The sequence below is a fragment of the Marmota flaviventris genome, chromosome 1 (assembly GCF_047511675.1).
Source record: "Marmota flaviventris isolate mMarFla1 chromosome 1, mMarFla1.hap1, whole genome shotgun sequence".
NCBI lineage: Eukaryota > Metazoa > Chordata > Mammalia > Rodentia > Sciuridae > Marmota > Marmota flaviventris.
Genome location: NC_092498.1, coordinates 178735421 through 178762751, shown reverse-complemented (window position 1 = coordinate 178762751; position 27331 = coordinate 178735421). Strand labels below are relative to the sequence as shown.

At 32.6% G+C, this 27331-nt stretch overlaps 1 protein-coding gene across 14 annotated transcripts in view; it reads left to right on the top strand.

The window, feature by feature from the left end:
- Positions 1-27331, top strand: part of Tbc1d5 (TBC1 domain family member 5) — a 517207-nt gene that overhangs the window by 286598 nt on the left and 203278 nt on the right. For all 14 annotated transcript variants that reach the window (XR_011709183.1, XM_071619394.1, XM_071619380.1 and 11 more), the window contains 5 exons: positions 9080-9182; positions 16990-17078; positions 18761-18811; positions 18903-18972; positions 19814-19986. Coding sequence is in view for 13 of the 14 variants with exons in the window: in XM_071619394.1 (XP_071475495.1) it covers positions 9080-9182; positions 16990-17078; positions 18761-18811; positions 18903-18972; positions 19814-19986 (486 nt within the window). In the remaining variant the exon portion in view is untranslated. The remainder of the gene's footprint in view (positions 1-9079; positions 9183-16989; positions 17079-18760; positions 18812-18902; positions 18973-19813; positions 19987-27331) is intronic.

The window sequence follows — 27331 nt, the reverse complement described above, 5'->3', positions numbered from 1 at the left end:
ATTTACAGTATGAGTGGAAACATTATTTTTTGAGGAGAGAAGGCAATAGAGTTGAAGGTTTTATTATGAGTTAGGGTATTATTGAACCAAAAGAACTTTAGATGTAAACCTCTACTGCAGTTGCTCCTGCCTCCTGAACTCCAGTCTTATCTTCCCTTTCCCAAATATCCATCCTATCTTCCTAGTACTTGTACTTAAATTTTCTCAACTGTATGGTGATTTCAAAGTCCCATCTTCTTTGTTAGACTCTCTCAGAGATTGGGCTGGATCCTACTTTTGTCATCACCACAGATTCCTACTTTGTTTCCTTGACTTGTAAAAATCAGTATTCACTACCACTTTAAGACCTGTGAGAACTATGTGTTCTTTTCTTCCTTAAAAAAACAAATTGTTTTTGCTCAGGCTTTCCTTCTGCTTCATCTTTCCACCTCCACTCCTCCAGAACATACTTCATTTTCCCTTTCATTTGTAGGTTTGTAGATATATTTGTTCATTTAAAATCTACTACTTGAGAAATTACCTTGTCCTATGTAGAACTCAAAGATTCTAATCGACTGTCTCTTCTCTTTTTCACATATTGTGCATGTTTTATTAAAATTGTCTGTAAAACTTCTATTTGTTCTCTTAGAATTTGAGTTGTAAATTCTTATGTATCTCTATATTTTCCCATAATAGCATTTGTATCATTGGTAGTCATCTAGTTAAATTTTATTTTTGAAGGTGAAAAGTTGAATGCAAGAAGAATATGACTAAAATAAGCAAATGTAGCTCGTTGATGGTTCAAATGGAAATGGTCTTTCCACCACACTAATTTATGCAGATTTTGTTTGCATTTGAAACTTCCTCACTTCAAGAAACATTTATTAACGCCTTCAGTGTCCAAATAGGACAGAAACATAAATGGATGTGTATCTCATATCTTATTAAGAGGTGGAGACTGAGTATATAGGTTTCTGCCCTCTGGGTTCATATATTCTACTGCAGTGTTTTTTCAGTTTGGGGAGTATTAACTTTTGGGACCAGTGAATTCTTTGATATTAGAGGCTCTTATGTGCAGTGTAGGCCTGACCTCTCCCTGTTAGAGGTTCTCTGAGGCACACTTTATAAATCTTTCTCAAAGCCTTTGTCTGACTGAAGGGCCCTGAGGCATTATCTCAGAGCTTCTGGAGATACTAATAAAGGGTTTTACAGTGTAACAAGATTAAAGGTTTCATCTTTCATGTTGTCTTTCTGTCTGTATCCTAGATTTGAGATTGCCCAAAAGCATTGTTTTAATATTAGCAACCATTTGATGACTGGAAAGACTGAGAATGAGAAAAACTTTTATTTTCAGATATAGCAAGTTTCAGCTAATTTATGCTTATTAGTTCTTCCTTTTGCTTTTCTTTCATTTTACTCTAAGTAACAAGAATAAACCTGGTGGTACCTTCAACACTCTACGTGAATATCTCCTTAGCTAGATCACCCAACTTACTAGGTACATTTTCTGTTTTTCATAAAACCAGAGACTACCGTAGTGTCAGACTTTTCTCTACTACATAATAAGGGACCTTTTTCTTCCATTTCTCCTGGTTTCCTAATTTTCATTGAAACCGTCATTGGCGGCCCACTCCAGGACCTTACCTAATTGTCTGTTTTGTACCCTCTTGTCCTTCAGTGACAATCTCTTGAAGGTGCTTCTGGCTTCTATCCAAGTCCCATATACATCTCTACTGTGTATTTTAGTTGTTTTGAATATTACCTGGATTTCAGATTTCAAGACCTCTATTAATTATCTTTTACTACATGAAAATCAACCAGAACAGTGGCTTAGAACAATAATCATTTATTTCATAGTTGCTGCAGATCAGTAGTTTGCAAGTAGCTTAGCTAGGAAGTTCTGGCTTAGGAGTCTCTCATGAGAGTTCAGTCAGGTTTCTCCTACTGCTGCAGACCATTGATGTCTTGATTAAGACTAGAGGATTCAGACTGATTCCTGTTCGTGTGTATCTATCTCTCCATGGGACTGCCAAAGTGTCCTTCTCCAGAGGAGGCTTTCTCCAGAACAAGGGATTCAAGAGAGAAAGGGAATCAAGTAGAAATCATGTGCTTTTCCTGCTATATGTTAGCACAGAAGGGAGGTGTATCAAAAAATTTGCAAGTGTATTTTAAAACCACATTCTACCTATAGCTCTCTGGTCTTCCTAGTGATCTTCTCCATTCTGACCAGCTGAAAGGGGAGAAGTGTACAGGAACCTGCCGGGAGTAAGGCAGAAGAGATTTGTTTTCACACATACTCTCCACTTTTATTCCATTTGATTAGCACTCAGTCATATGGCCACAACTAACTGAAAAGGAAGCTGGGAAAATAAATCTTATGTCTAAACCTGGAAAACACACAAACCATGCCTAGTTGAATAAAGAAACTGATGAAATTTTCCACACAGGAAGAAAAATAATTTGATATGTCTGCTTTCATTCTATATCAAATTATTGTTCTTATGGTTTGGCTTAATTTTTCAGTTTTTTTAATAAAACAAACTATAGTAAGGTATTATAGTTACTTTGGTGTTTGATAGTATACTAGGGAGTTTTCATCAGCTCATTTTAAATTTTGGATGAGTGCTTGTTTTGATTTTCTGGTTTTGAAATGCAGACATGGCATCAGTTATTGTTACTTTAAGTCTCTCTGTGCTTCTTTGTCCCACTGCATGATTATAAACCCTCACCAAGGGCTTCATTTTTTTCCCTTGGGGCATCTTATTGAATACTAGCATCTTCAGTAATTCATCTGGGCCCAATGCTTTGTCTGTTTTAATACTTCTAATTACCTAATTATGTACCATAATGCAGTGACAAAGCCCTTTATCATTTCACTCTTTTCTTAACCCTTTTCTTGCTTAGAAATATTCTTTCTTGCTCTTTGTTTTCTGTGAAACTCTCCATTACAGATAGCCCAAATATTTCCCTGGCTTCCCTTTATTTTCTGTATCATAAGACCATTAGCTGAATGTTGTTTCAATTAACTTCCAACAGGCATCTGAGTTCCTGAGTTGGGGTCTCTAAAGTTGGTGTTGCTCTCTGTCCCACTCTTCCTCATTCTTTCTACCATACTGCAGTCACATGAGAAGATATCCAAAAGACAAGTAGATTAATCTATTTGTCATAAACTACTTTTGTGAGAGAACTAGCGGCCATTCCTATCATTAATAGATCTTAGTGTAATCAGATGTCCACAAGCATCTGTGAACCAAATGTAATGAAAATGAACAAGAATTTTTAAACTATGGTGAATTGTATTTCAGAATAGCTAAAACTTAAGAATGTTTCTTTTTAAAAGTATTTTAGATATTAAAGGAAGAAAAATAGTTATAGTCTTACCATTTTATGACCTCTAATGAATTAATAAGTCTAGGCAATGATCATCAGTGGTTGCTTGCATCACATAGAAAGCTACTGTTAGATACCTCCTGATGGAAGCATATAGCACTAACTGCTCTGGTTATCTATCGCTACATTATTTACCAACTAAAACTTTAAAAAATAGTAGACTTTGTGTTGCTGAATATATAACTTGGGCCAAGTTCAGCAGGAATGCTCATTGCTCTCCCCCATCTGGAGCAGCCTTAAACTCAGAAGCTCCAGTCATCTGGAGGCTGCTCATGACCATGACTGGCTGTTGAAGCTGACTCTAAATTTAGACCTCTGAAGCTGTGGCTGAAGCACTCCACTTATCCTTCCCACAAGCTATATGTGACAAGGCTCGGCTTCCTCAAAACATGGTGGCTTGGTTCCGAGAGACAGCCAGATAAAACCTATGTCACAGCATCACTTTAGCTGTATTTAGTTTGTGAGAAACTGGTCACTAAGAAGGGAGGTTAGATTCCTCTACCTTCACAGGGAAGGAGAGTCAAAGAATTGGTGAACCTATTTTTAACCATCTTACCTCTCTATGAAGAATCTCTTTGAAAAGTTGAACCTGAATCTGACTGTCTAGACTTAATCATCAACTTATAGGAAATACAGGGGAAGGGTGACACATTAAATACCACAATGGAGATATGATAAATAAAAGTCAGAACATGGGAAGTTTCTACAGGTTAAAGTACCTGGTTTCTTTAATAAATACATTGCAAGAAAAAGAAAAGGACAAATCTATCAAGTAAAGGAATTTTAAATGACATTAATAAATTGCAGTGCATTGATAGATATTTCTCAGATCTTGAATAAAAAAATGTCTTGGGAAATCACAGAAATTTGAACATTGGATGTTTGAGTTAATCTATTATTTTTGTTAGTATTAGTGTTATAATACTGTGGTTTAAAAACTGTATCTTTTAGAAATAAACATAATATTATAGATATGGTGATGTTGTCTGGATTATCTTCAAAATAATGGAGTACTAGGGAGACTATATATACACACATATTGTTTTCATACATATATATAAAGTCAGTTTCATATATATAATCAGTATAAACTTATTAGGTAGTAGGTAGATTCGGATTAATTCTGCTCTTTTCTCTGTTTACATCGGAAGATTTTTAAAACCTATATTGAAAACACTACTGTCTAACACTTTTGGTTTAAGATACAAAGCCAAGATTATACACAGTACTTTTATGATATCTCATTACTTTTTCCATACTGCAGATTTTTTAATAGATTAAATAATTATATTTTAATACATTTGTGGTCCTAATTGTAATTCCTATCTCCTTAATGTTGAGCGATATGGAACATTTTCCATTTATCTGTTAACCATTATATCATCTTTTGATAAATGTCTTATTCTTAACTGGATTATTTTCTTTCATAGAGATGTTAGAATTCCTTAAACATTTTGGATATTAATCCATTTTCAGATGTATGGCTTTCACATATTTTCTCCCACTCCACAGTGGGAGAAAATTCTCTTACTTCATTTGTTGAACAGAGGTTTTAAGAAATTAAATTTTTTATTTTTTAATTTTTTATTTATTTGTTCATTTAGTAAGCAACTACTGGGATTAGACCCAGGGCCTTGTGCATGCTAAGTGTGTACTCTACTACTAAGTTATACTCCCAACCTCAGAAGGTTTTTATTTTAATGTAATCCCCTATGACTATTTTTGCTTTTGTTGCTTGTGCTCCTTAGTTCAAAGTAAGAAAGTCAGTGTCCAGACCAATGTAGTTTTTCCCCTGTATTTTCCTTCTAGTAGTTTCACAGTTTCTGGTTTTATATTTAAGTCTAATTCATTTTGAGTTGAATTTTTTTTTTCCTATATGGTTGGTGTAAATAAGGTAAGGGTCCCAGTTCATTCTTCTGCATATGGATATCCAGTTTTTGCAACAACATTATTGAGGAAATTGTCGTTTTCACATTGTATATTCTTGGAACTTTAGTCAAAAATCAGTTGACTGTAGATGAATTGGCTCATTTCTGTGCTTTCTACTCTGTTCCATTGGTTGATGTGTGTGTTTTTATGCCAGTGCCATGCTGCTTTAATTATCATTGCTTTGTATACAGTTTGAAGTCAGTATGATATATCCAGCTTTATTTTTTTGGCTCTTTGGGTTGTAATCCTTGATGATCTTTGCTATGTGGGTTATTTCATGTTTCCATATGAATTTTAGGATTTTACTTTCTAAATATCATTGGGAATTTGATACGGATTTCATTGAGTCTGTGCAGTGCTTTGGGTGGTATGGGCATTTTAACAATGTTAAGTCCTCTGATCCAGGAACACAGGATATTTTTTATTTTTACCTTCTTCATTTTCTTTCATAATGGTTTTATAGTTTTCAGTTTATAAATCTTTTATCTCCTTATTATTCCTAAGTATTTTTGTTAACTAATATAAATCAGATTGTTCTTGATTTTTTTAAAATTCATTGTTAGCATAGAAAAGCACTACTGATTTTTGTGTGTTGATTTTATATTTTTTTATGTCAGATTTATTCAGTCAAATGCCCTATTATGTCTAAGAGAAACTCAGCAATTTTAAATATTGATCAACAGAGTTAAAGCTGAAATAATCACTTTTTCCACCAAATATATATCTTAGATTTTTTGTATAAATTTCTTGATGAAAAACTTACTTTCTCATTGTTTTTCTGTAATTTCAGAGTTTTTACCTCACCTGTTTCACACTTCCATTTTCATTTTCCAGGCAAATGCAAAAATGACTTCTCTTGGACTTTCATTGTCTGATAATCACAAAATTTGTCTTCAATTCCTATGTAGTGTGAATTTTTCCCTTTTATTGTCCTACTAATATTTTGGGCTGAAAGAATCATGAGCCTTTACAGTTTCAATTCTCATTTTTTTGCTTTAATCTCACTTTTTCTGAAGTTACTATTCTTTCTTTTTTGTATGAAATTGTAGTCATTGATGATTTTTCAAAATCTTAGCAATTGTTGAATCCAGACTGGGTTAATATTCTTTGTTATTGTTGTTTCAAAAACAAATTCGCCTTTCAAATGAAATAGCTGGGTTAGCCTAATGTCAAAATTACTTATCCTGAATCAGCACAAACTGGCATGGGGTAAAAGGAAAGTCTAGAGGTCAAATGGGGAGGGGAGGCTATTCTGAAACTTGAAGTATATCATCAAAAACCAATTACTATTCCTAGAAATGTTACTAACTTTCTCTTCTTATATCTGATGCCTATAAATGCAGTGCCTTCTATTTTGCACCTTGAAAATACGACCATTGAGTACTTTTATGTAGGAAGTATTATGTTATCATTAAATGTGTTCATCCACCTTCTGAGCCATGTTCTTCTGTGTCACTCTGAAGTCATGGGATTTTTCGTAAATTGATTTCTCTGACATTTCTAACTGGTAAGGGAAGGAGTTAGAAAGTACTGCTGTCTGCTGACTGCTCAGATGCATTGGCACAGGTATCAGTTTCTCTGTGGCAGTTTCATTGCTAATTAGTTTCTGAGTTTGGATAATCTCCCAGCTCTTTCAGCTAAACCTTCTCTGAATTTCAGTTCTTGTTCTAACTTCTGTACTAGCATAGACTGATTTCTCTTTCAGAACTTTTGTCAATCTTTATGCCTTATGCCCCTGCTATGGATTCTTCATCAGAATTTAGAGAACAAGTTGTAGCTTTCCTTAAAAAGGAGATCTTGAAATTTCATAAATTGGCACTTTTGCATTGTAGATCATTGTAGATGTTGTACTTTGGCATAGATGTGCTGTCTGCCTAATATGCATTTTCAGTTGATTGGGTGTTTGCTAAAAGTGGGCAATTTAAATTATCTACCTGCAACTTAATTCTTCTAGATTTTAAGTTTTTAATCATGCAAGAGGTTTGTATGCATTTAAATGAAACCACGATTTGGTATACAATATAATTTATACATTTTTATATTTTAGATGTTGAACTCTTATTATATAGTTTGTGGATGTTTGTTACAGAGTAGCAGTTTGGTAATTTCTTCCATGATCCATTCAGATTTGCAATAGTGAAACGGTGTTTAGTTGGGCCAGTGTGTATAGAAAGTTTGTAAATACTATGCAAGGAAAGGAACACACAAAATTATTAAGCCAGTTAATCCAAATCTTTGGTCATGAACCAGAGGGCTAACTTTCAGTCATTTAATGAGGAAGAAAGAGAGAAACTCCATATCTGAGAGACATTATTCTATTCTTAAAGAAGGCAGGAAACCATTATGATATGAAGGAAAATGGGTATTATTGCTCTTTAAAAGACTCCATTGAGGATTATTTTTCTATTCCAGTAATTGCCACTTCTCTGTGTTCTACATAGTCTTCCTGTTCATTCTCTAACATTGTCTCTTATTTTCTAGTTCTAATATCACCCAATTCCCTTTCAGTGCACAAAGTTCCATTACTCAGAGACTAGTTAATGATCTTTGTTCCTGAGTGGTTACAGCTTCTCAGGTGCTGTGCTGTTCTTGGTGTTTTCACATGATCTGATCTCAATCTACAAGATCAATGTTGTTCTCCCTACTTGGTATATGAGGTAGTTAGGCAATCATTTGCTCAAGATTACATAACTAGAACTTATGGAGCATATTTGAATACGGGCTTTTGTTATGTTTGTAAAGTTTTCATTTCCCTTCATTATAACATACTTAGCCTTCCTAGAAACTCTTCTCTTTCTGACTTATTTCTACTTAGTTAACCACAGACTCTTCTTTTTTTATTTCCCTATTCAAAAATGTAGTCACTGAATTTTAGTTTTAAATTCAGCATTGAAAGCTCTTTCCAGAAAGACTTGTCCCATATTCTTTCCCCATGCTTTCTCCCTGCTGGTAGTACTTCATTCCTCCTGATTACTAGTTACAGTTCTGTCCTGCACCCTTGAAATCCTCACTGCCTTCTGTACCTTCATCACTTTCCTTCTGATTTACTTACTGCTCCCACTGATCTTTCATGCCATTCCTCTCCCAAAAATTCTGTTCAGAATTCCCTGTTTATTCCAAGATGACATACCTTCAGCCTTTAACAGATAATTGTGTATTGCATTGTTGTGTGTTTGCATTTGGGTTCTTGGAGCTGTATATTCTTGCATTATAAACAACTATTTGAACTCCTTTTAAGAAGATTCTCTACCCTTTTTCTATTTTGCATTACTTCAAAGCACCTGATATAGTTTTTGATCCAGAGAGCATTTAACTAATGTATACTAACTTTTGTTCCAATTGAAATCTACATTTTAATCAGATGAAACTGATAATGTGGTCATAAGTAATTGAAATTCTGAAATTTACATAAAAAACAATGACAGTGTATTTCTTTAAAAGGTACTGTCACAAAATCACATTCTAATTTTAAAAACCAAATGGACTAAAACAAACCTATGTAGGCTATAATTATTTTTCAAAATTTATATTCACACATGCAGTGACTTTTAATATGTGAAGAGTTTTGAAATGTTTAGATGTTGAAGGATGTCATTAACCCCTGGGATATAATCATTTTCCTTTTATTATTCCTTTTTTAATCCCACCAATGGTGTAAGTTGCAAGGCAAATACAGAGTTGTAAACCTGAAGCAGCCCTTAACACCTCTTTGAGATGAGAGTTTCAGGGTGATTCTTGAAATTGTGCCAGTCAGTTTCAATCCTGTGTTTTCTTTTTTCAGGTTTCCCGAAATGCAGTTTTTCCAACAAGAAAATGTGAGAAAGATTCTTACAGATGTTCTTTTCTGTTATGCTAGAGAAAACGAGCAGTTGCTTTATAAACAGGTAATGAAAATATCTTACAGGTGGCATCCGTTGACTCAAAATTTTCTATACAGCTTGACAAGTGATAGAGCAATAATGCAACCTTTATTGTATACAGAGTTGTATCATAATGCTAAAGCAATCTAAGAGCTGCTTGTCAGCTGCATGGCAAGAAAAGTAAGCTCATTGAAGCACATATGCTTCTTTCTCATTATAAGACATTCTACCAAATTGTCTTCTATAAGATGTTCAATCTTTTCTCTCAACTTTTGAGTTTGTTTATAAACAGCATCTTTGAAGCCAGTCTAGTAATAGAACTTTTCCCAGTTGTATGTATAAATATTGTTCCTAAGTACAACACTTATAAATATGTGATGTGGCATGTAAAAAATAAATAAATAAATAAATGTACTATTAGTCTTTAAAACTTACCAGATATAGAGCTTCAGAATGGTTTTTTAAAATTTGTTCAAGTTGATTTCTTTATGTTCCTGTTATTTGACTCTTTACTAAAGCAAACAAGATTATTTTTACTTTTATTGAAAACTGAATCATTTAATTATATCAAGATATCTAGGTTTCCTGTTAAAGTTTATTGTGTTCCAGTGAAGATACATATTTTTGAATATTTTTGCTTATTTTTCCAAATATACATTTAGAGGCAATACAGATGAAATTCATTAATCCAAAACAATCAAATTATAACTTACATCTAGTTGATGACTGCCAAACTTCAATTTAATGTAACAGAAAACACCTGTGGTAAAAGCAATATACTTAACTCAAACTTACGAAGTTTAAGATAGTAAACCAAGTGAGATTAACATAATAAATAACGTGTTTGTTATTGTATATACAGAACATCCAAGCGAATAATTTTATTCTTAATTTAGTAATGTCTTTATATTAATTCTTAAACTAGTAATGTGTTTTTATTAATTGCATGCTGACTGTGTCTCCTTAGAATGTATCATCATGACAGTGATAATCTGTTTCATTAAAACTAGATCTGGTTACTTTGAATTATTCCTAAAAGCATTATAGTTATTTTAATGGAGAATAACATAGTTTAGTGCTTAAAAGCCCTGAGTTTAGACTCATATCCTGTTTATTTGAATAAAAATTTCCCCATGTGCTAGCTGCTCATCATCAACAGTTCCCTTACTTCTAATCTTCACTTTTCTTATCTGTGAGAGGAGGACAATAATAGTATTTACTTTGGAGTTAAGAACATGGAGTGCTCTTTAAAAATTTCTATCAGTAGTTATGGTCCTTATTGTTGTTGTTAGCATGTTCATAATTATGTTGGAGTTGTCACAGAACACGGGAGTACAAAAAACAGAGGGAGATATTAAAACTACTTTTTTTTGCTTCTTTTGCATTTGGAAAGTATTTATTTAATTGACATGTAATAAGTATGAATATTTGTTGGGTACCAGGTAATGTTTAGTCTTCCTACTATAAAATAGGATACCAGAGCATAGCTCTCCTATTTAAATGGTACTTAGTGCCCACTGACCAACCTTTTTCTCTGTCATTTTTACCCTACTACTCTCCCTAGCCTTTGGTTACCACCATTCGTTCTCAACTTCTATGAGACTGACTTTTTTAGATTCTACATAAGTAAGATTATGTGGTACTTATATTTCTGTACCTGAAATATTTCATTTAACATAGTGACTTTATTTCTATGTTGTTGCAATGACAGAATTTCATCATTTTAATAGCCAAATAGTATTCCACTTTGTATATGGACCCTACATTTTCTTTCTTCATTCATCCCTTAATGGACACTTAAGTTGTTTCCATTTATTGTGATTAGTGCTGCAGTGAACATGGAAGTGCTGATGTAGCTTCTATATACTGAGTTCATTTCTTTTGGATATATACCCAGCAGTGGGAGCAGTGTATCATATGATAGATCCGTTGCTTTTTTTTTTTAATGTTTATTTTTTACTTGTAGTTGGACACAATACCTGTTTTATTTATTTTTATGTAGTGTTAAGGAATGAACCTAAGGCCTTGCATGTGTGAGGTGAGCGCACTGCCCCTGAGCCACAACCCCAGCCCCTGATAGATTCATTTTTAATTGAGGAACCTCCACACAGTTTTCCATAATGGTTGTACTCATTTACATTTCTACCAACAATATGTAAGGATTTCCTTTCTTCACGTTTTCTCCAAAATTTCTATAAAACTGGCTAGAGGCTGGAGAATATTTCTGTGGTAATTGTACACGCTCAGCATGTACACGGCTCAGGGTTCAATCTGCTGCACTTTAATCAATCTAATTCTGTGATATTACAAAAATCAACCAACAAATGAGTGGAACAACCTAGGAGCCAACTAGATATATTATATATGAGATTTCAATTAGGGAAAAGGAAACAGATTTGCTGTATTTAGCTTTCCATCTAGGACAAAAAAAGTTTAGATTATACCTTTATTGAATAATAAGTTTTTGATGGAATATATAAATATAAAAACTAAAAGTATGTGAAAATAGTAGGAAAAGATTTAGAAAACTTTTATATAATCTCAGGGAAGGAAATGTCTTTGAAAGGTGATAGGCTATCTAAAGTTGAGTACAAAGTCAAAAGGTGAAAAAATTAAAACAAACAGAAAAGGACTCCCCCTCCCCTCCAAAAAAAGAATGGGAATTGAAAAACAACAGAAGCCCTATTCAAAATGGCTTAATCCATAAGGGTATTGTTGACACACATTAGCCCAAAGTCCAAAGTCTTCAAGGCTTCAGAATTTTTCTGTTTTTCTGCTCTTATTGTGTTGGCTTTTGTTGTTAAACCTATTTCCTCATTGTTCTGGCTCCTCTTTCCAATTCAAAAATATCTCACAGTAATAGATTTATTGATAGTGTATCAAGTTAGGATTAAATTATCCCAGGTTACACATTTGTTTCCTGTTTTTCTTTAAAGAAAGAATAAAAGTGGATTAAGAAAATCTAATAAAATAGAAATAAGTTTCATGGATAAGGAAAAAAAAATACACAACATCACATTCCACCATTTATGATATATGTAGACCACTGCATTTGTGTGAAGACTACAGGAATATGGAGATCAAATTCTTGGTAACAGGTAAAGTCTATCAGTTACTGATTAAGAGAAAGTAGTATTAGCTCACTCTTGGGTCTCACTTTAAAAGACTTAATTACTCCCTGTACATGTTTAAAATCCTATAGATTCTTTACAGAGAAATAATACCTTGCTGTAGCAGGACTGAACATTTAGCCAGATCAAATTTAAGAAAAAACCTTGAGTTTCATCACAAGCTGTTAAAGCTATTATTTTGTACTAGGTGACACCCCGTTTAACATCGACCATATTGTTAATAGTTATGGGATTTTATTGAATTAATGAGACTGTTATCATGTAGTAGAATGTCTTGCTGAGTTAATTGAAACTGCAGAGATTATATAAATGGTATTAATGAACTTTGACTGCCTGATGCCTCAGCTTTAATAAAGACTGCTTGGTGGGCTAAATGAACACAGGCAGATAAAAGAACAGGTTCAATTTTGTGAGCCTACGGGCTGTTGATGAAGAAACTTTGTTACCTTTATTTTCAGCTAGCATTGAGTTTGGAGTGCAGTGACTGCTAAGGAGCTAACAGGGATAAAGGCTTTAAGCAAGGAGAAATGCTGATAATGTAGATAGAAGTAGAACTTTGGGAACCAAAGTATACTGAGAATACATTTTTAATTGTGCTTTGTCAAATTTATAAGATGTTGAATTCATGATTAAGCCTTTTGATTATCTATTTTTTGAAGGTATATATGTATATCTCTGTGTGTGTGTGTATATATATATATATATATATATATACACACAAAAAAAACACACACTTGCCATGTGTAAATTTTTTATTTTTTCCAATGCTGGAGATTGAACTCAGATCCTTGCACATGCTGGCTAAGTGCTGAACCTCAGTGGTACTTTGCTAGCCCACTTGAAATTATTATTCAGGCTTTACTAGTCTAAATTGAGAACAAAATCAATAGTCTTCCAGTTATTTTTAGTCCCCTAATTTAGGTAAAATTCAAATCTGAACTTAAAAAAGATTGAATAATATTCAGAGGAGTCAATCATTTTCATTTTGCCAAGAACTGCCTTTTTATTGATTTGAGCTATGGTTTACTACTATTTTCTATTTTCATATTGTATTTTAGCTTTTTTAATACATTGATACATTAAGTGATGGGTATTTCATTTAGTCAAAGTATAATGAACACCTTGTTCGTACTGAACTTGTGGTCGGATCTAGGTTTATGTATATAGTCTTCCTCCAGTGTCCTTGGAGAAATGGTCCCAGGACCCTTCTATGGGTACCAAAATCCAGGAATGCTCATGTTCCTTATATAAAATGTTGTAGTATTTGCACATAACCTAACACACATCCTCCCATGTACTTTAAATCATCTCTAGATCACATATAGTATCTTATACAATGTAAGAACCATGTAAATGGTTGTTAAACTGTGTAGTTTACGGAATAATGAGAAGAAAGTCTATATGAATAATATAAATGTGGTGGGATTTTTTTTCCTATTTTTCTAATATTTTCTATCACCAGTTAGTTGAATTCACAGATGCAGGGGCCCTGGATACAGAGGGCCAACTGTATGTATTAATACATACACACATCTTTGAATACACACTCAAACATACACTACTTCTTATTCTTTATAACTATGTAGTCTTTTCTTTAGACTGCAAGCTCTATTAAGTTTAGAAACTGTCCCACTTTATTCACTTTGTTTCCATAGCACATGTAGGCATTTACTAGTTATTGGGATAAGTGAATGATGAATGATGAATGATAGTTGAACAAAGGAGCATCTAGAGAGAGTACTGTCACAGAAACTAGAGGGAAGAGAACATCTTAAAAAGGCAGGAATATTGAATTATATAAAAGTAATTCCTCCTTAACCCAGCCACATCAGTTAGAAAACATACTGAAAGACCTATTTGAAGATTACCACCCAAAACAAAGAAAGATAGCTAGTAGTAAACCTATGAAATATGAAGTTTAATCATGAGTTTTACACAATTTTGAATTGGAAAATCTGATGTTCTTAAAAATATCTATTTCAAGTTAATTCTAACGTAATGTCAAAAAAAAAAAAAAAAACCCAGTCTTTGTTTTAGCATTTTATGTGTCTAAGTGATACAATGAACCTGGAAGAAAAAATGAAGTTAGAATTAGCAAGATAATTTTAACCAAAAAAAAAAAAAAAAAAAAAGGGGGGGGGGGGAAGAAAAACAAAGATCATGGGTGGACTCAAGTATTTTGGATAATAGTACAGTTTTTGTCAGGAATATACAAGCCATTGGAATACAAGTTAAAAAAAATATCCAGAAAAATTGTGAACTAACATTCAGGTTAGGGTAAAGATGGCATTTTGGAAAACATAGAGAAGATGGGCTGTTCAACTTATTGAATAGATTAAATTTATTGAAGATGTTAATTATTCAGTAAATTTTACTTCTTTTGAAGAAGAAAGTTATATTTTTTATGGCAGAAATTATACTAATATCAGGTGAGTGGAGAATTTACTGGGGTTGGGGGAAAACTATATTCTTACCTAATCTCAATATGAGGGAAGTCTTTTTAGGCATTAAAAAAAACGAAAAACACAACCCATGATGGATGATTTATTGTATTAACTATTAAAATGTATAACTTTAGTATGACATAAGATGTCAGAATTAAAAGACAAATGATAAACATGGGAAATATTTCTAACAAAATTGAGAAGCATTAATAGGTTTAATTGGTAAAGAACTGTTACAAATCATTAGGGAAAAGGAAACAATAATTTGGACAAAATAATTAATTAAAAATGGTAGTAAAATGTTTAGTCTCACTGGCTTTCACATATATAATTACAACAATTTTTGAAATTTCACACAATTTTTAAAAAAGAATGTAGATGGTGACTTTAATATTGTACAGTGAGGGAATTCTTTGTGGAGAGCTGTATAAAAGTATACATCAGGGATTTTAACAAATGTTTCTACCCAGAAATTGTACTTCTGAAAACTTTATTCTAAGGAAAACATCAGAAATATGCTAAAATATTACCATAAGGCTATCCATTAAAGTTTGTAGTTTCTTTGTTTCCTCCTGCCTGACTTCATTCTTGTTTCTGCTTTTCTCTAGTTTTCTACTTTGAATGCTATTACTTTGATTATTAAAATTATGACACATCAGCTATGTGCAGTGGCACACATCTGTAATCCCTGCTACTCAGGAGGTTGAGGCAGGAGAATCATAAGTTCAAGGCCAGCTTTGGCAACTTAGGGAGACCTGGCCTCAAAAACTAAAAAGGACCAGGGATGTAGTTCAGTGGTAGAGCACCCCTAGGTTTAATCCCCAGTATTGCCAAAATTTGGGCACTTTCTTTTTAAAGTAATAATATAATTTCAAGAAAATTAACTCCTTATGATGACTTTTAAAGCCCAATTAGCTCACTTGATTTCATCTCTTGTCATCTACCATGTTCTTCGAGAGTACATTCTTTCCAAGGTTTGTTAAATGAATAAATGTTGACCAAGAAAGATTGAAGTGTCATGTGGTAATTTAAATGAAACATAAATTGTCAATGGATTATAAGTTATACTGTCAAAATATTCATTAAATAATTGTAATCAAGACTAGTGAAAAGTTAGAAATGAAATTCGATAAAATCTACTGTCATCTTTGATAACAAGTGACTTCCTAAGACTAGCACAATACTAGTGACTGCACAGTTATCTGTGTGACTCTGTCCTTCCTTCCAGGAAGCTACCTCTAATTCTACTAGCAAAGTTGTTCTCTCCTCTTTGCTCTCTTATATTTTACTTATATTTCCTCTAAAGGTGATATTTTGTCTTGTCTTTTTATAGAAGAACATCCTTGTTACTAAGCAAAAGGAAAGTAGAAATATGCTTCAATTAAGAGGCAGAAAGGACAATAATCTGTTTTAGCTTGTTAGAATATGGTATTTTGTGCTTAAAGAGGAAAAATCTAAATGAACAAAGCTTGTCACTAATGCTTAATATCTTTTGTCCCTAAGTAATGAACAAATAGTGGAATTTTAGAGTAACTTTTAAAAGACGGTTTAGTAACTAACACTATGCCTTTTTGTTTCTTTGCCTATTTGTGTAACTGTCAGTTGAACCTCAGATACAAGGGAAAATACTATGTTAGTGAACTCATTAAATAATTTGAAAATGACCCTAGTTTAAGTAGAAAAGAAACCTATAATAGTTTTCTGATTAAATATGTTGAAAATCATATTTGAAAAACTTTTCTATCATACTTTCTAAAGTTTTGTTGTTGTTGTTGTTTTAAATTTTCTACCACTTTTAGCTAGCTGACTTTAGCTCTTCCTAAGTCTACAGACATCCTAATTTTGAGCCATTATATAATGAAAACATTGGATGTAATTTTCTTAGGTCTACAGTTCTTAGTTGCCCTTCTTACTGCAGATCTTTACACTGTAGCTCATGATTATAATTTGCATAAATGAAATTCATATTTATGAGTACAGATCTTGAAGCAACTGACAGGTGCAAGGTTGTCTACCATGCCAATTTATTGTTTGTCATGTTATTTTAAAAGAGAACTGCTATCCGTGTTTTAAACAAGAATAGGTGCTGTGGTTGAATTGGGATCAAATTCTAAATGTAGGTAAAAATCTCATTTTGTACCTTTCCATTTTTATGCTTTTCTGTATAATATGAAGATCTTTAACATTACTCAGCTTATACTGTCCACTAATGGCCTTTCACTATCCTCATTCATTTCTCTTGATCTTGTGTTTCAGGGTATGCACGAGCTATTAGCCCCCATAGTCTTCATCCTTCATTGTGACCACCAAGCTTTTCTACATGCCAGTGAGTCTGCACAGCCAAGGCAAGTTTTTAATGAGTTCCTTACTCTTACTTACTATATCCTTTACTTTTTTAGCTTCAAAATCTTTTAAATTAAAGGTACTTGTAAATTTTGTTAAGTTGTGAACATTTGTATTTTATATGGCTAGTTGTAATTCCACTTAATAGTTGTAATGCCAGGTTAGCTGTGGGGCAGATTTGCAGTTGTGTCTTTGAAAATTTTAGTATATTTCAAAGGAAGACATATAACTGATGGGTCAAGAAAAAATGTTTGTTTTACTGACAAAAGTGCTAATGATCGATAATACTCATATGTATTCTGATGACTCATTTTTCACTGTGAACTGAATGATATCTTTATTACATACTTTCTCCTTACCAGCTTTGACTCAGCTTAATTCATAAATAAAAGAACAGTACTATGAAGAATCTGTCTGTAAATAAATCAAATGGGTTCTCAGGTTGTTGAGAGAGACTACTTTGTATATGTGTATGTGCTGGGGATTGAACTCAGTGGGGTGGTCCATCACTGAGCTACATTCCCAGCCCTTTTTTATTTCATATTTTGAGACAAGGTTTCACTTTGTTGTTGAGGCTGGCCTTGAACTTGCCACCATCCTGCTTTAGCCTTCAGAGTAGCTGGGATTACAGGTGTGTGCCACCATGCCCAGCTGCAGATGATGTTTGTAATTGGATTTAACTAAGGTAATTATTAAAATTCATTTTTTAAAATAAGCTACCCCAGCTGATGGGCCAGAAAAGCAACCAAGAAGCATTTTGGGAACAGAGAGCTGTATGATTGTAAGGCCTTGTCAGGCAATCCATAAGCTAGCCCACCAATATGCAGGAGACAAAATACTGGCAGATAACATCTCATATATCTTAATTGTGTAATGTTTAATGTTCAGATGTAAGCTGTCCAATTTATAAAGAATATGTACAGCCCTGTGAATTAACTTTTGTCTACTATGTTATGAAATTAGCATTTTCAAGTTTCCTCTAAATTTTTCTGATTTTATTGAGTTTATTGGATCTTGACAAGAGTAAGATATCTTAACTACCTTCACTTCAATTATTCTAAAATATCAGGTTGCAGTTTGTGTTGCAAACCAGTTTTCATGCCACTTTTATTTTTGAAAATGTGCACAGAGAATATACAGGAAAGTAGAGATGATTGAATGTAGCTTTAAAATTAGTAGAACATAGTTCTTCAGTCTTTGGAATTCATTACTAAGTAAAGCAATACTGAAGTAAATTTGTAAAAGATGTTATCACTGATTAATTGATGTTCAAATAATATGGCCATTAAAAGAAAATAAATGAATGTCTTGATATTGCATATTGACTCAGTAACTATATGTTTTGTTTGGTTTTAGATGACAAGTGATACATCATAGAGTTATAAATTATTCTAGATCAAACATAGTCAAAGAAAATATTGTCACTTTCTGTATTTGTTGCTTAGAGTAATTAGATAGCTACTTTATTGTGGCACCAACAAGGCAGCTTATTTGTTTTTGATCTTTATAGAAAGAAAGGATTTTATTTGTTAATTGAGTTGCTCTTTTTATTAAAAAGGCTAATTTTTCTCATTTATTCATTATATGAAAGTTGTCTTATAAAATGTCGAATAAGACAAACTCTGTATCCTCTTCAGTTATTGGAAAAAATGCACATTTTGATTGCTTGTATTACTTTTTAAAGCGAGGAAATGAAAACCCTCTTGAACCCTGAGTATCTGGAACATGATGCCTAGTAAGTATAAAAACTATTATTTTTCTTCTTTTATGCTATTATTACTTTATTGAGGATAAACCATAACATTATTTTATTTTTCTACTTTTAGTGCAATGTTCTCACAACTGATGGAAACTGCTGAACCTTGGTTTTCCACTTTTGAGCATGATGGTCAAAAGGTAAATATTATAAGGGGCGTGGGTTATGGCTCAGTGGTTGAGTGCATGCCTATTATGTATGAGGCACTGGGTTCAATTCTCAGCACTGCATATAAATAAATAAAAAAGTAAAGGTTCATCCACAACTAAAAAATGTGTGTGTATTTAAAAAAAAAAAGGTAAACATAATAGAACAGATCTTTTCAGTATATTTGAGTGAAGAAATGATTTCAGTAACAACATATAGCAGGGAGTAGTACATAATAAGTCATTTTTATTACAATATATAAAATATGAACATATATAAAATTGAACGTACTTACAAAATAAGATTGGACCTGGGAATCTAAAACATACCCTTAATAAAATTGACAGACATACAAAGGCAATATAAACATTTCATATATATACATAATAGAATCTCTCTCTACCCTATTTTATATAGCTTTGAGAGCTCAAAGTAAAAGAGTTTTCATTTACTGTTTTTTATGTTTGAATATCATGCCTCACACAAAAATGGGTTTCCATCGCATTCCATTTATATTCTGTAGCATCACATAAACTGGCCATAGATACTTTGTAGTGGCTATCACCACTTCTAGACAAACTTATCTTGTAAAACTTTGTCACAAGAGAAACTGGTCAAGGAAATATATGCAACAAATATTTTAGAAGGCATTTCCTGGCCAGTGTTTAATGAGCAAAATCATCTGAATGTCATCATATGGTTCCATATTTTAGCATTTGTCAAGAGATAATTATAGCAGTTTTTATTTCTTGTTTAAACTCTCTTTGGTAAAGAAATTGAAGAATGATATTCTTTTCATATTGAAATAATATATGTCCCATTATTCCTATCTAGGGGAAAGAAACTCTGATGCCTCCCATCCCCTTTGCCCGGCCCCAGGATTTAGGACCAACAGTTGCTATTGTTACTAAAGTCAATCAGATCCAGGATCATCTACTGAAGAAGCATGATATTGAGCTCTATATGCACTTGAACAGACTGGAAATTGCACCACAGATATATGGATTGTAAGTATTAAAGTTTTAGTTTTAGCTACAAATAATTATGATTTGTGGTAATTTCTATGTCTCAGATCCCTAGAAGTAGAAGCAAGAACTGTTCCATCTCTGTTTTATTTCATCTCCCCTCGTTCTTATGTGCTTTATGCCCATTACTTTCATGTATGGTGTATCATCTAATATTCTCACAAACCTTGTGAATTGAGTATCTCCCTATTCTTACAGATGAAGAAGCTAAGACTTAGTCTAACTTTACATTGTAAACAATGAAGTTATAATTCAGACCTAGGCAGGATTGACTACATAATTTGCTGCAGAGCCCTAGGCAAAAGAAGAATGTCAGAATGCTTTTGAGAAATAAGAATTTCAAGATGGATATAATAGATCATTAAATGAAGCATTCTTAAGAAGTACATGGTTGTGCAGGTCATACACACACAAAGCTGATCCCTGAACCAAACAGTCCTATAAGATGTTCTTACTCTTTCCATTTTATCATGTGGTCATCTTTTGCTCTACTTCAGAAGTGATGTTAATAAAATAGATGTCCTTTTCATTGAACATAATGTATTAATTTTATTTAGCCACATAACTTCATAACATACTATAGCAGAAGAATAGGGAACCACTTGAAAGAAAGGGTGTTTGTATTTTTTCAGTAGCTTGTAAAGTATATAGTTAAATTTGCAAATAGTGGTTTGGGGCTCTGGTTGTAGCTCAGTGTTACAGTGCTTGCCTAGCATGCGTGAGGCGCTGGGTTTGATCCTCAGCACATAAAAATAAATAAAATAAATGCATAAAAAATACAATAAAATTATTTTTAAAAAAATAAGAGTGATTTTAATAAATCTGAGTTATATGATGCTACAGACAAGAGTCCACTTTATTGAAATAATAGAACATTTATATGTAGTGCTGAGTAGTCTCTTGACAGTTATTTTTATAAAGTCTAACTCTCCATTAGTAGAATATCAAAAAATTAAGAAGGTATTATTGAGATGTACATAATAGAGGTTTAATAAATATGGATTTTTAATTTGTATTACAAAGAATCTCAAATGATTCAAAACTTTAGAATTAGAGGGGGCTGTTTTGGGATTTTTTTTTTTTTTTAGCCCAGAGAAAAGAATTGGTGAGTTGTTAATATGTTGTCATGTTGCATGGAATTTTTCACTAAGAATAATTCTCAGCTGTTTTTCTTCTCTGGAAGCCATGAACTGTGATCGAAGAAGTCTTCTTTCCTGTTTTAATCATGCTCATATTTGTGTGTGTGATAACCTCATCATTAAGAGCAGCATTCCCACCAGAAATGAGAAAGTTGTGTCTGACATAGGTGTTAGGCAACATTTTAGGCTATTAATGATTGCTACTTAAACATATAGGTCTAACGTAAAAAATGTATTAGCATATAGATCTAGCTTAATGCATTTTTGATCATGGACCTAAAACTGTGTTTTGAAATAGCTAGTGACAAGGATTCAAATTCTATATTCCATTGTGCACTCAAAGAATTAACATATTCAAATATAAATCCCACTTGACATCCTCAAAATGCTGTTTGCTGACATCTAAAAACTGGTCTTTAAATTGGGGAAAGAAATTGGTGATATACATGTTTCCCCTTTCTTTGAAATTCTTTCTAATTTTCTGCCTCTTTTCCTGTGCTAGTGCTTTATGTTGCAGTGGTGATGAAGTGGGCTTCAGGACAACAATTTATAACCAGGGTGTTCCACTTTCCTTCAGCAGACATTAATCTCCTTCAGTTTCCTCTTCAACATAATAATTCACAGAGCTTCTTCAACATCCTGACTAGTATTTTCCCAGTAAAATCGCGTGGTCCATGACATAATTTCTCTGAATTTTTTCAACATTATCAGTGATAATAACAATATAAAGGCTTGTAATAACCATAGCTTCCTCATTTATTCCATTATTTATAGAACCTTATCTATATTACCTTTAAATATTTATATAGAAGAGGTCACTCATTGTTTGAATTTGATGAGTACTTCATTTTATAGTTCAAGAATTTCACTGATCCATTTCACTTATTAATTTGATTTTATAACTAATATTTGTGAGGTACATGAAAGGTCAAAGTGCTTGAATAATCTTATATCCCTGCATGCTCCCCTAAAATGTCCTACCCACCTGTGTATGTTTATTGATGACTGTTAGTAACTTTGGGGTCAAAAAATAGTACAAAATAACAGTTGGAAACACAGACTTTGAAATGAAACACTCCTATTTAACCACTTTGAGTCTTTGTTTTTCATCTGTGGAGATTCAGAATAATGGTATTTACTTCATAATGTTCTGTGAGAATAAAAGCATAATATACAAAAGGTATAGTTCTCAGTATGTACTAAACATTCAATATATGTGTGAAAGTACCTTTTAAGCATTATCTGTCATTATCATTCCTTAATTAGGATATTATGTCTATGTAAATATGACATACTGTGATTCATGCAACCTTCAAACTCTTAGACTTTTCTATACTTTTTTCACTAAAACATGTGGGTTCCCACTTACTAGAAACATGTAATAGGTGTCTTTTAGAGCTTTTTAAAGAGAGAGTACAGAAGTTGAGAGTAAACTTCTGGTAATGATCATAACAATTTGCACAATAATTTTATGTCCTTGAAATTAATAAATACTGTAGTTTTGTATCATGAAAATGAAGTGAGACTGTTTAGTTCTATTGTCATATATAGGTGTTATTACTTTAAAGAATTGCTCATTCTACTGACTATTCCTGTTGGAAGAAAGTTGATTTAGTTTTACATTCAAAATCAGCACCAAAAATTCAATCTATGATCTGAGAAATTTAAAATAATCAGTTTTCAGTTAATAAAAACAGCTCATCTCAAGATGATACCATAATTTATATTGTGTGGTCTAAAATGTATTTTTGCTTGACAGTTCTTTTACAGAATTTTTATTTTCAAACAAAATAGTTTCCTATAAAATGTTTGAGCATTTTACAAAGAATAAAATTTCTCTTGATTTAATTCAAAATTAGAAAATAATTTGGTAAAAATGTCAATGATGAATGAGCCAATGCAAAATGTTACCAGTACCAATAACCTTTATAGAATGAGGAGTAAGTCATACATATGTTTATGATGGGATAATGGTGATACAAAGACACCAATATATTTGTGCACTTATCTAATTTTACTCAGTCCATAGCAATTATATGATACAATGAAAATCATTTGTCTGCATCATAATAGTTATAATTGTCATTAAGGAAATATGTAACTACTTCATTTTTTAACATAATTTTTGTTAGAGAATATATTTGTAAGTTTCCTTAAATGGGCAACATACCATATCTAAACATATCTGCAACTTTAAGCAAATGAACTTACCAAAATTAAAATTAATGATTAGTGTAAAAATACTAATTCCACTGACACTGGCTAACACTGTTTTAAATTAACTTAATTCTAGTTCAATTGATATTTATCTTCAAATATAGGAAAAAGTACCCATGAAATCCTGTATTACCTAAAATCTTGCTTATTAATGCTGTTATTTATTATCTTCTGAATATTTTTAATTTTGTTGTTGTTGTTAGCCAATGATAAATTGAATTTCTGTTTTAGGTTAAGCAGAATAAATCTGAAATTAAATGTTAAGCATAGTGATATTATCAAATAATACATTCTAAAAGTAATTTGCACCATGTATTTCATTAATTTTATGAAAGATTACTCCTGCTGCACTTGGAATGCAGTTTCTTGTGTTTTAATTCAAGAAATTAGCATCTGAGTTGGCTTTTGTTTGCCAATTATTGATTTGTATTTGACATTTTTAAAAATTAAGTGCCTGTCAATGCATACTAATTTCCAAAGAAAAACATTGACCTATTTTTTATGACTTTCCAAGGTAATTTTAAGAGTTGTTTTTGTGGTATTTTTATTTTTATTGTGAAAATAAGGACCTGTGATATCATCACTTATGGGTTGTTTGTGCAAAAGCATCCAAAATATTTGCATTACAGTTCTATCATGTAAATCCCAAAGGCAGCACATTCATAGGAAGATTCAGTTCTATTTGCACTAATACAATTACAATATTCTTTAATAATGAAACTAAAAATTGAAGTTTAAGTTAACAATTTTTGCTAGGCCTGAATGACTCTTTTATTATCACCTTTAAATATATTCAATCTGTAAACTTTTGACTGCTTTTACACTTTGGTATAAATAGAATACATAATAAGCATTTGTGGAGTATGTAATTAATGTCACTTTTGAGGAAAGGTCCTCATAACACACTTGGGCTTTGGCACTATGAAATTATGAGATCCTTACAACACGCTGGGGAAAATATCTCTCAAACACTTATTATACATTCTCCATATCTGTTTTCTATTTTCTGGGTTAGCAGTTGTTTTCCCATGTGGTTTATAATAATTTAATTGGGTAATATTCTTATTTATTGATTAATTTGCTAAATTTTGCCATACAACTTAAAGTATACCATAGTATATGGGTTCCAGTACATATCACACTATAATTACATGTGAATACAAACTGGTTTTTTTTACCCTATATTTTAAATATAAATATATGGCTACAATTATATAATTTTCAATCATCAGAAATCACTATAATTATTTATCTCAAAAATTCTATCATTCAATAGTTTAAGTAGTTGCCTAGAGATAGTTAATAAATGAGAGGGTGCTTTTTTTTTTTTCCAGTGAGCTTTATATTACACATTAAACCTAAGAAAAGAATATCAGGGATTCAATGAAAACAGTTTCTGATAGCTTGTTTTCATATAAAACCTAACATTTCCCCAAAATTACTTCTTTCAAGAAAGTTGGACTTTTTCTCTTTGTACATGAAAAAAAAAATCACTGATTAGAATTATGAGGAGGAATATTAAATATTTGAAATAATGACTTCACAATATTTATTGTTTCTCATGAACTAAACAATGTTCATTATATTTTACATCCTCACAACATACTCTCATTTTTTACCATTTTAAAAAATTCATTTGTTAAGTATGACAGCAGAATGCATTTCAATTCATAGTACACATATAGAACACAATTTTTCATGTCTCTAGTTGTACATGAAGTAGAGTCACACCTTTTGTGTTTTCATACATGTACTGGGGATAATGATGTCCATCTCATTCCACCATCTGTCCTACCTGCCTGCTCTTTCCCTCCCCCTCCCACCCCTTTTCCCTATCTAAAGTTCCTCCATTCCTCCCATGCTCCTCCCTCCACCATCCCCATTATGGATCAGCATCCTCATATCAGAGAAAACATTCAGTGTTTGTTTTCTGGGATTGGCTTACTTCACTTCGCACTATATTCTCCAACTCCATCCATTTACCTGCAAATGCCATGATATTGTTCTCTTTTAATGCTGAGTAGTATTGCATTGTGTGTGTGTGTGTGTCTGTGTGTGTGTATGTGTGTATATATATATATATAATATATATATATATATAATGTTATATATATATTATATATATACCACAGTTTTTTAATCCATTTATTCATCTACTGAAGGGCATCTAGGTTGGTTGTACAATTTAGCTATTGTGAATGGTGCTGCTATAAACATTGATGTGGCTACGTTACTATAGTATGCTTTTTTGAAGTCCTTTGGGTATAGACAGAGGAGTGGGATAGCTGGGTCAAATGGTGGTTCCATTCCAAGTTTTCCAAGGAATCTCAATACTGCTTTCCATATTTTGGTTGCACCAATTTGCAGTCCCACCAGCAGTATAGGAGTGTGCCTTTCTTCCCACATCCTCACCAGCACTTATTGTTGTTTGTATTCTTAATAGCTGCCATTCTGACTGGAGTGAGATGAAATCTTAAGAGTAGTTTTGATTTGCATTTCTCTAATTGCTAGAGATGTTGAACATTTTTTCATATATTTGTTGATTGATTATATATCATCTTCTGAGAAGTGTCTGTTCAATTCCTTGGCCCATTTATCGATTGGGTTATTTGTGGTTTTGGTGTTAAGATTTTTGAGTTCTTTATGTATCGTGGGGATTAGTGCTCTATCTGATGTGCGTGTGGTGAAAATTTGCTCCCATTCTGAGGCTGTCTGTTCACCTCACTGATTGTTTCTTTTGCTGAGAAAAAGCTTTTTAGTTTGACTCCATCCCATTAATTGAGTCTTGATTTTATCTCTTGTTCTATAGGAGTCTTACTAAGGAAGTCAGGGCCTAATCTGACATGATGAAGATTTGGGCCTACTGTTTCTTCTATTAGGTGCAGGGTCTCTGGTTTAATTCCTAGGTCATTGATCCACTTAGTGTTGAGTTTTGTGCATGATGAGAAATAGGGGCTTAATTTCATTTTGTTGCATATGGATTTCCAGTTTTCCCAGCACCATTTGTGGAAGAGGCTATCCTTTGTCCATTATATGTGTTTGGCACCTTTGTCTAATATGAGATAACTGTATTTATGTGGGTTGGTCTCTGTGTCCTCTATTCTGTACCATTGGTGTACAAGTGCCAATATTTTGGTGCCAATATTATGCCGTATTTGTTACTATTGTTCTGTAGTGTAGTTTATGGTCTAGTGTAGTGATGCCACCTGCTTTACTCTTCTTGCTAAGGATTGCTTTAGCTATTCTGGGTCCCTTATTTTTCCAGATGACCTTCATGGCTGTTTTTTCTGTTTCTATGAGGAATGCCATTTGGATTTTGATTGGAATTGCATGAAATCTGTATAGTGCTTTTGGTAGTACGGTCATTTTGACAGTATTAATTCTGCCTATCCAAGAACAAGGGAGATCGTTCCATCTTCTAAGGTCTTCTTTAGTTTCTTTTCTTTAGCGTTCTGTAACTTTCATTGTAGAGGTCTTTCACCTCTTTCATTAAATTGATTCCCACGTATTTTATGTTTTGTTTACTTATTTTTTTAAGGCTATTGTAAAAGGGGAAGTTTTCGTAGTTTCTCTTTCAGAAGTATTGATGTACAGAAATGCCTTTGACGTATGGGTGTTGATTTTATGACCTGCTACTTTGCCAAATTCATTTATTAGTTCTAGGAGTCTTCTGGTGGAATTTTTTGGATCTTCTAAGTATAGAATCATACCATTGGCAAATAGTGATAATTTGAGTCCTTCTTTTCCTGTCCATCTCTCTCTAATTTCTTTTGTCTGTCTAATTGCTCTGGCTAGAGTTTCAAGAACTATGTTAAATAGTAGTGGTGAAAGAGGGCATCCCTGTCTTGTTCCAGTTTTGAGGGAATGCTTTCAATTTTTCTCCATGTAGAATGATGTTGCCTGGGGTTTAGCATAGATAGCTTTTACAATGTTGAGATATGTTCCTGTTATCCCTAGTTTTTCTAGTGTTT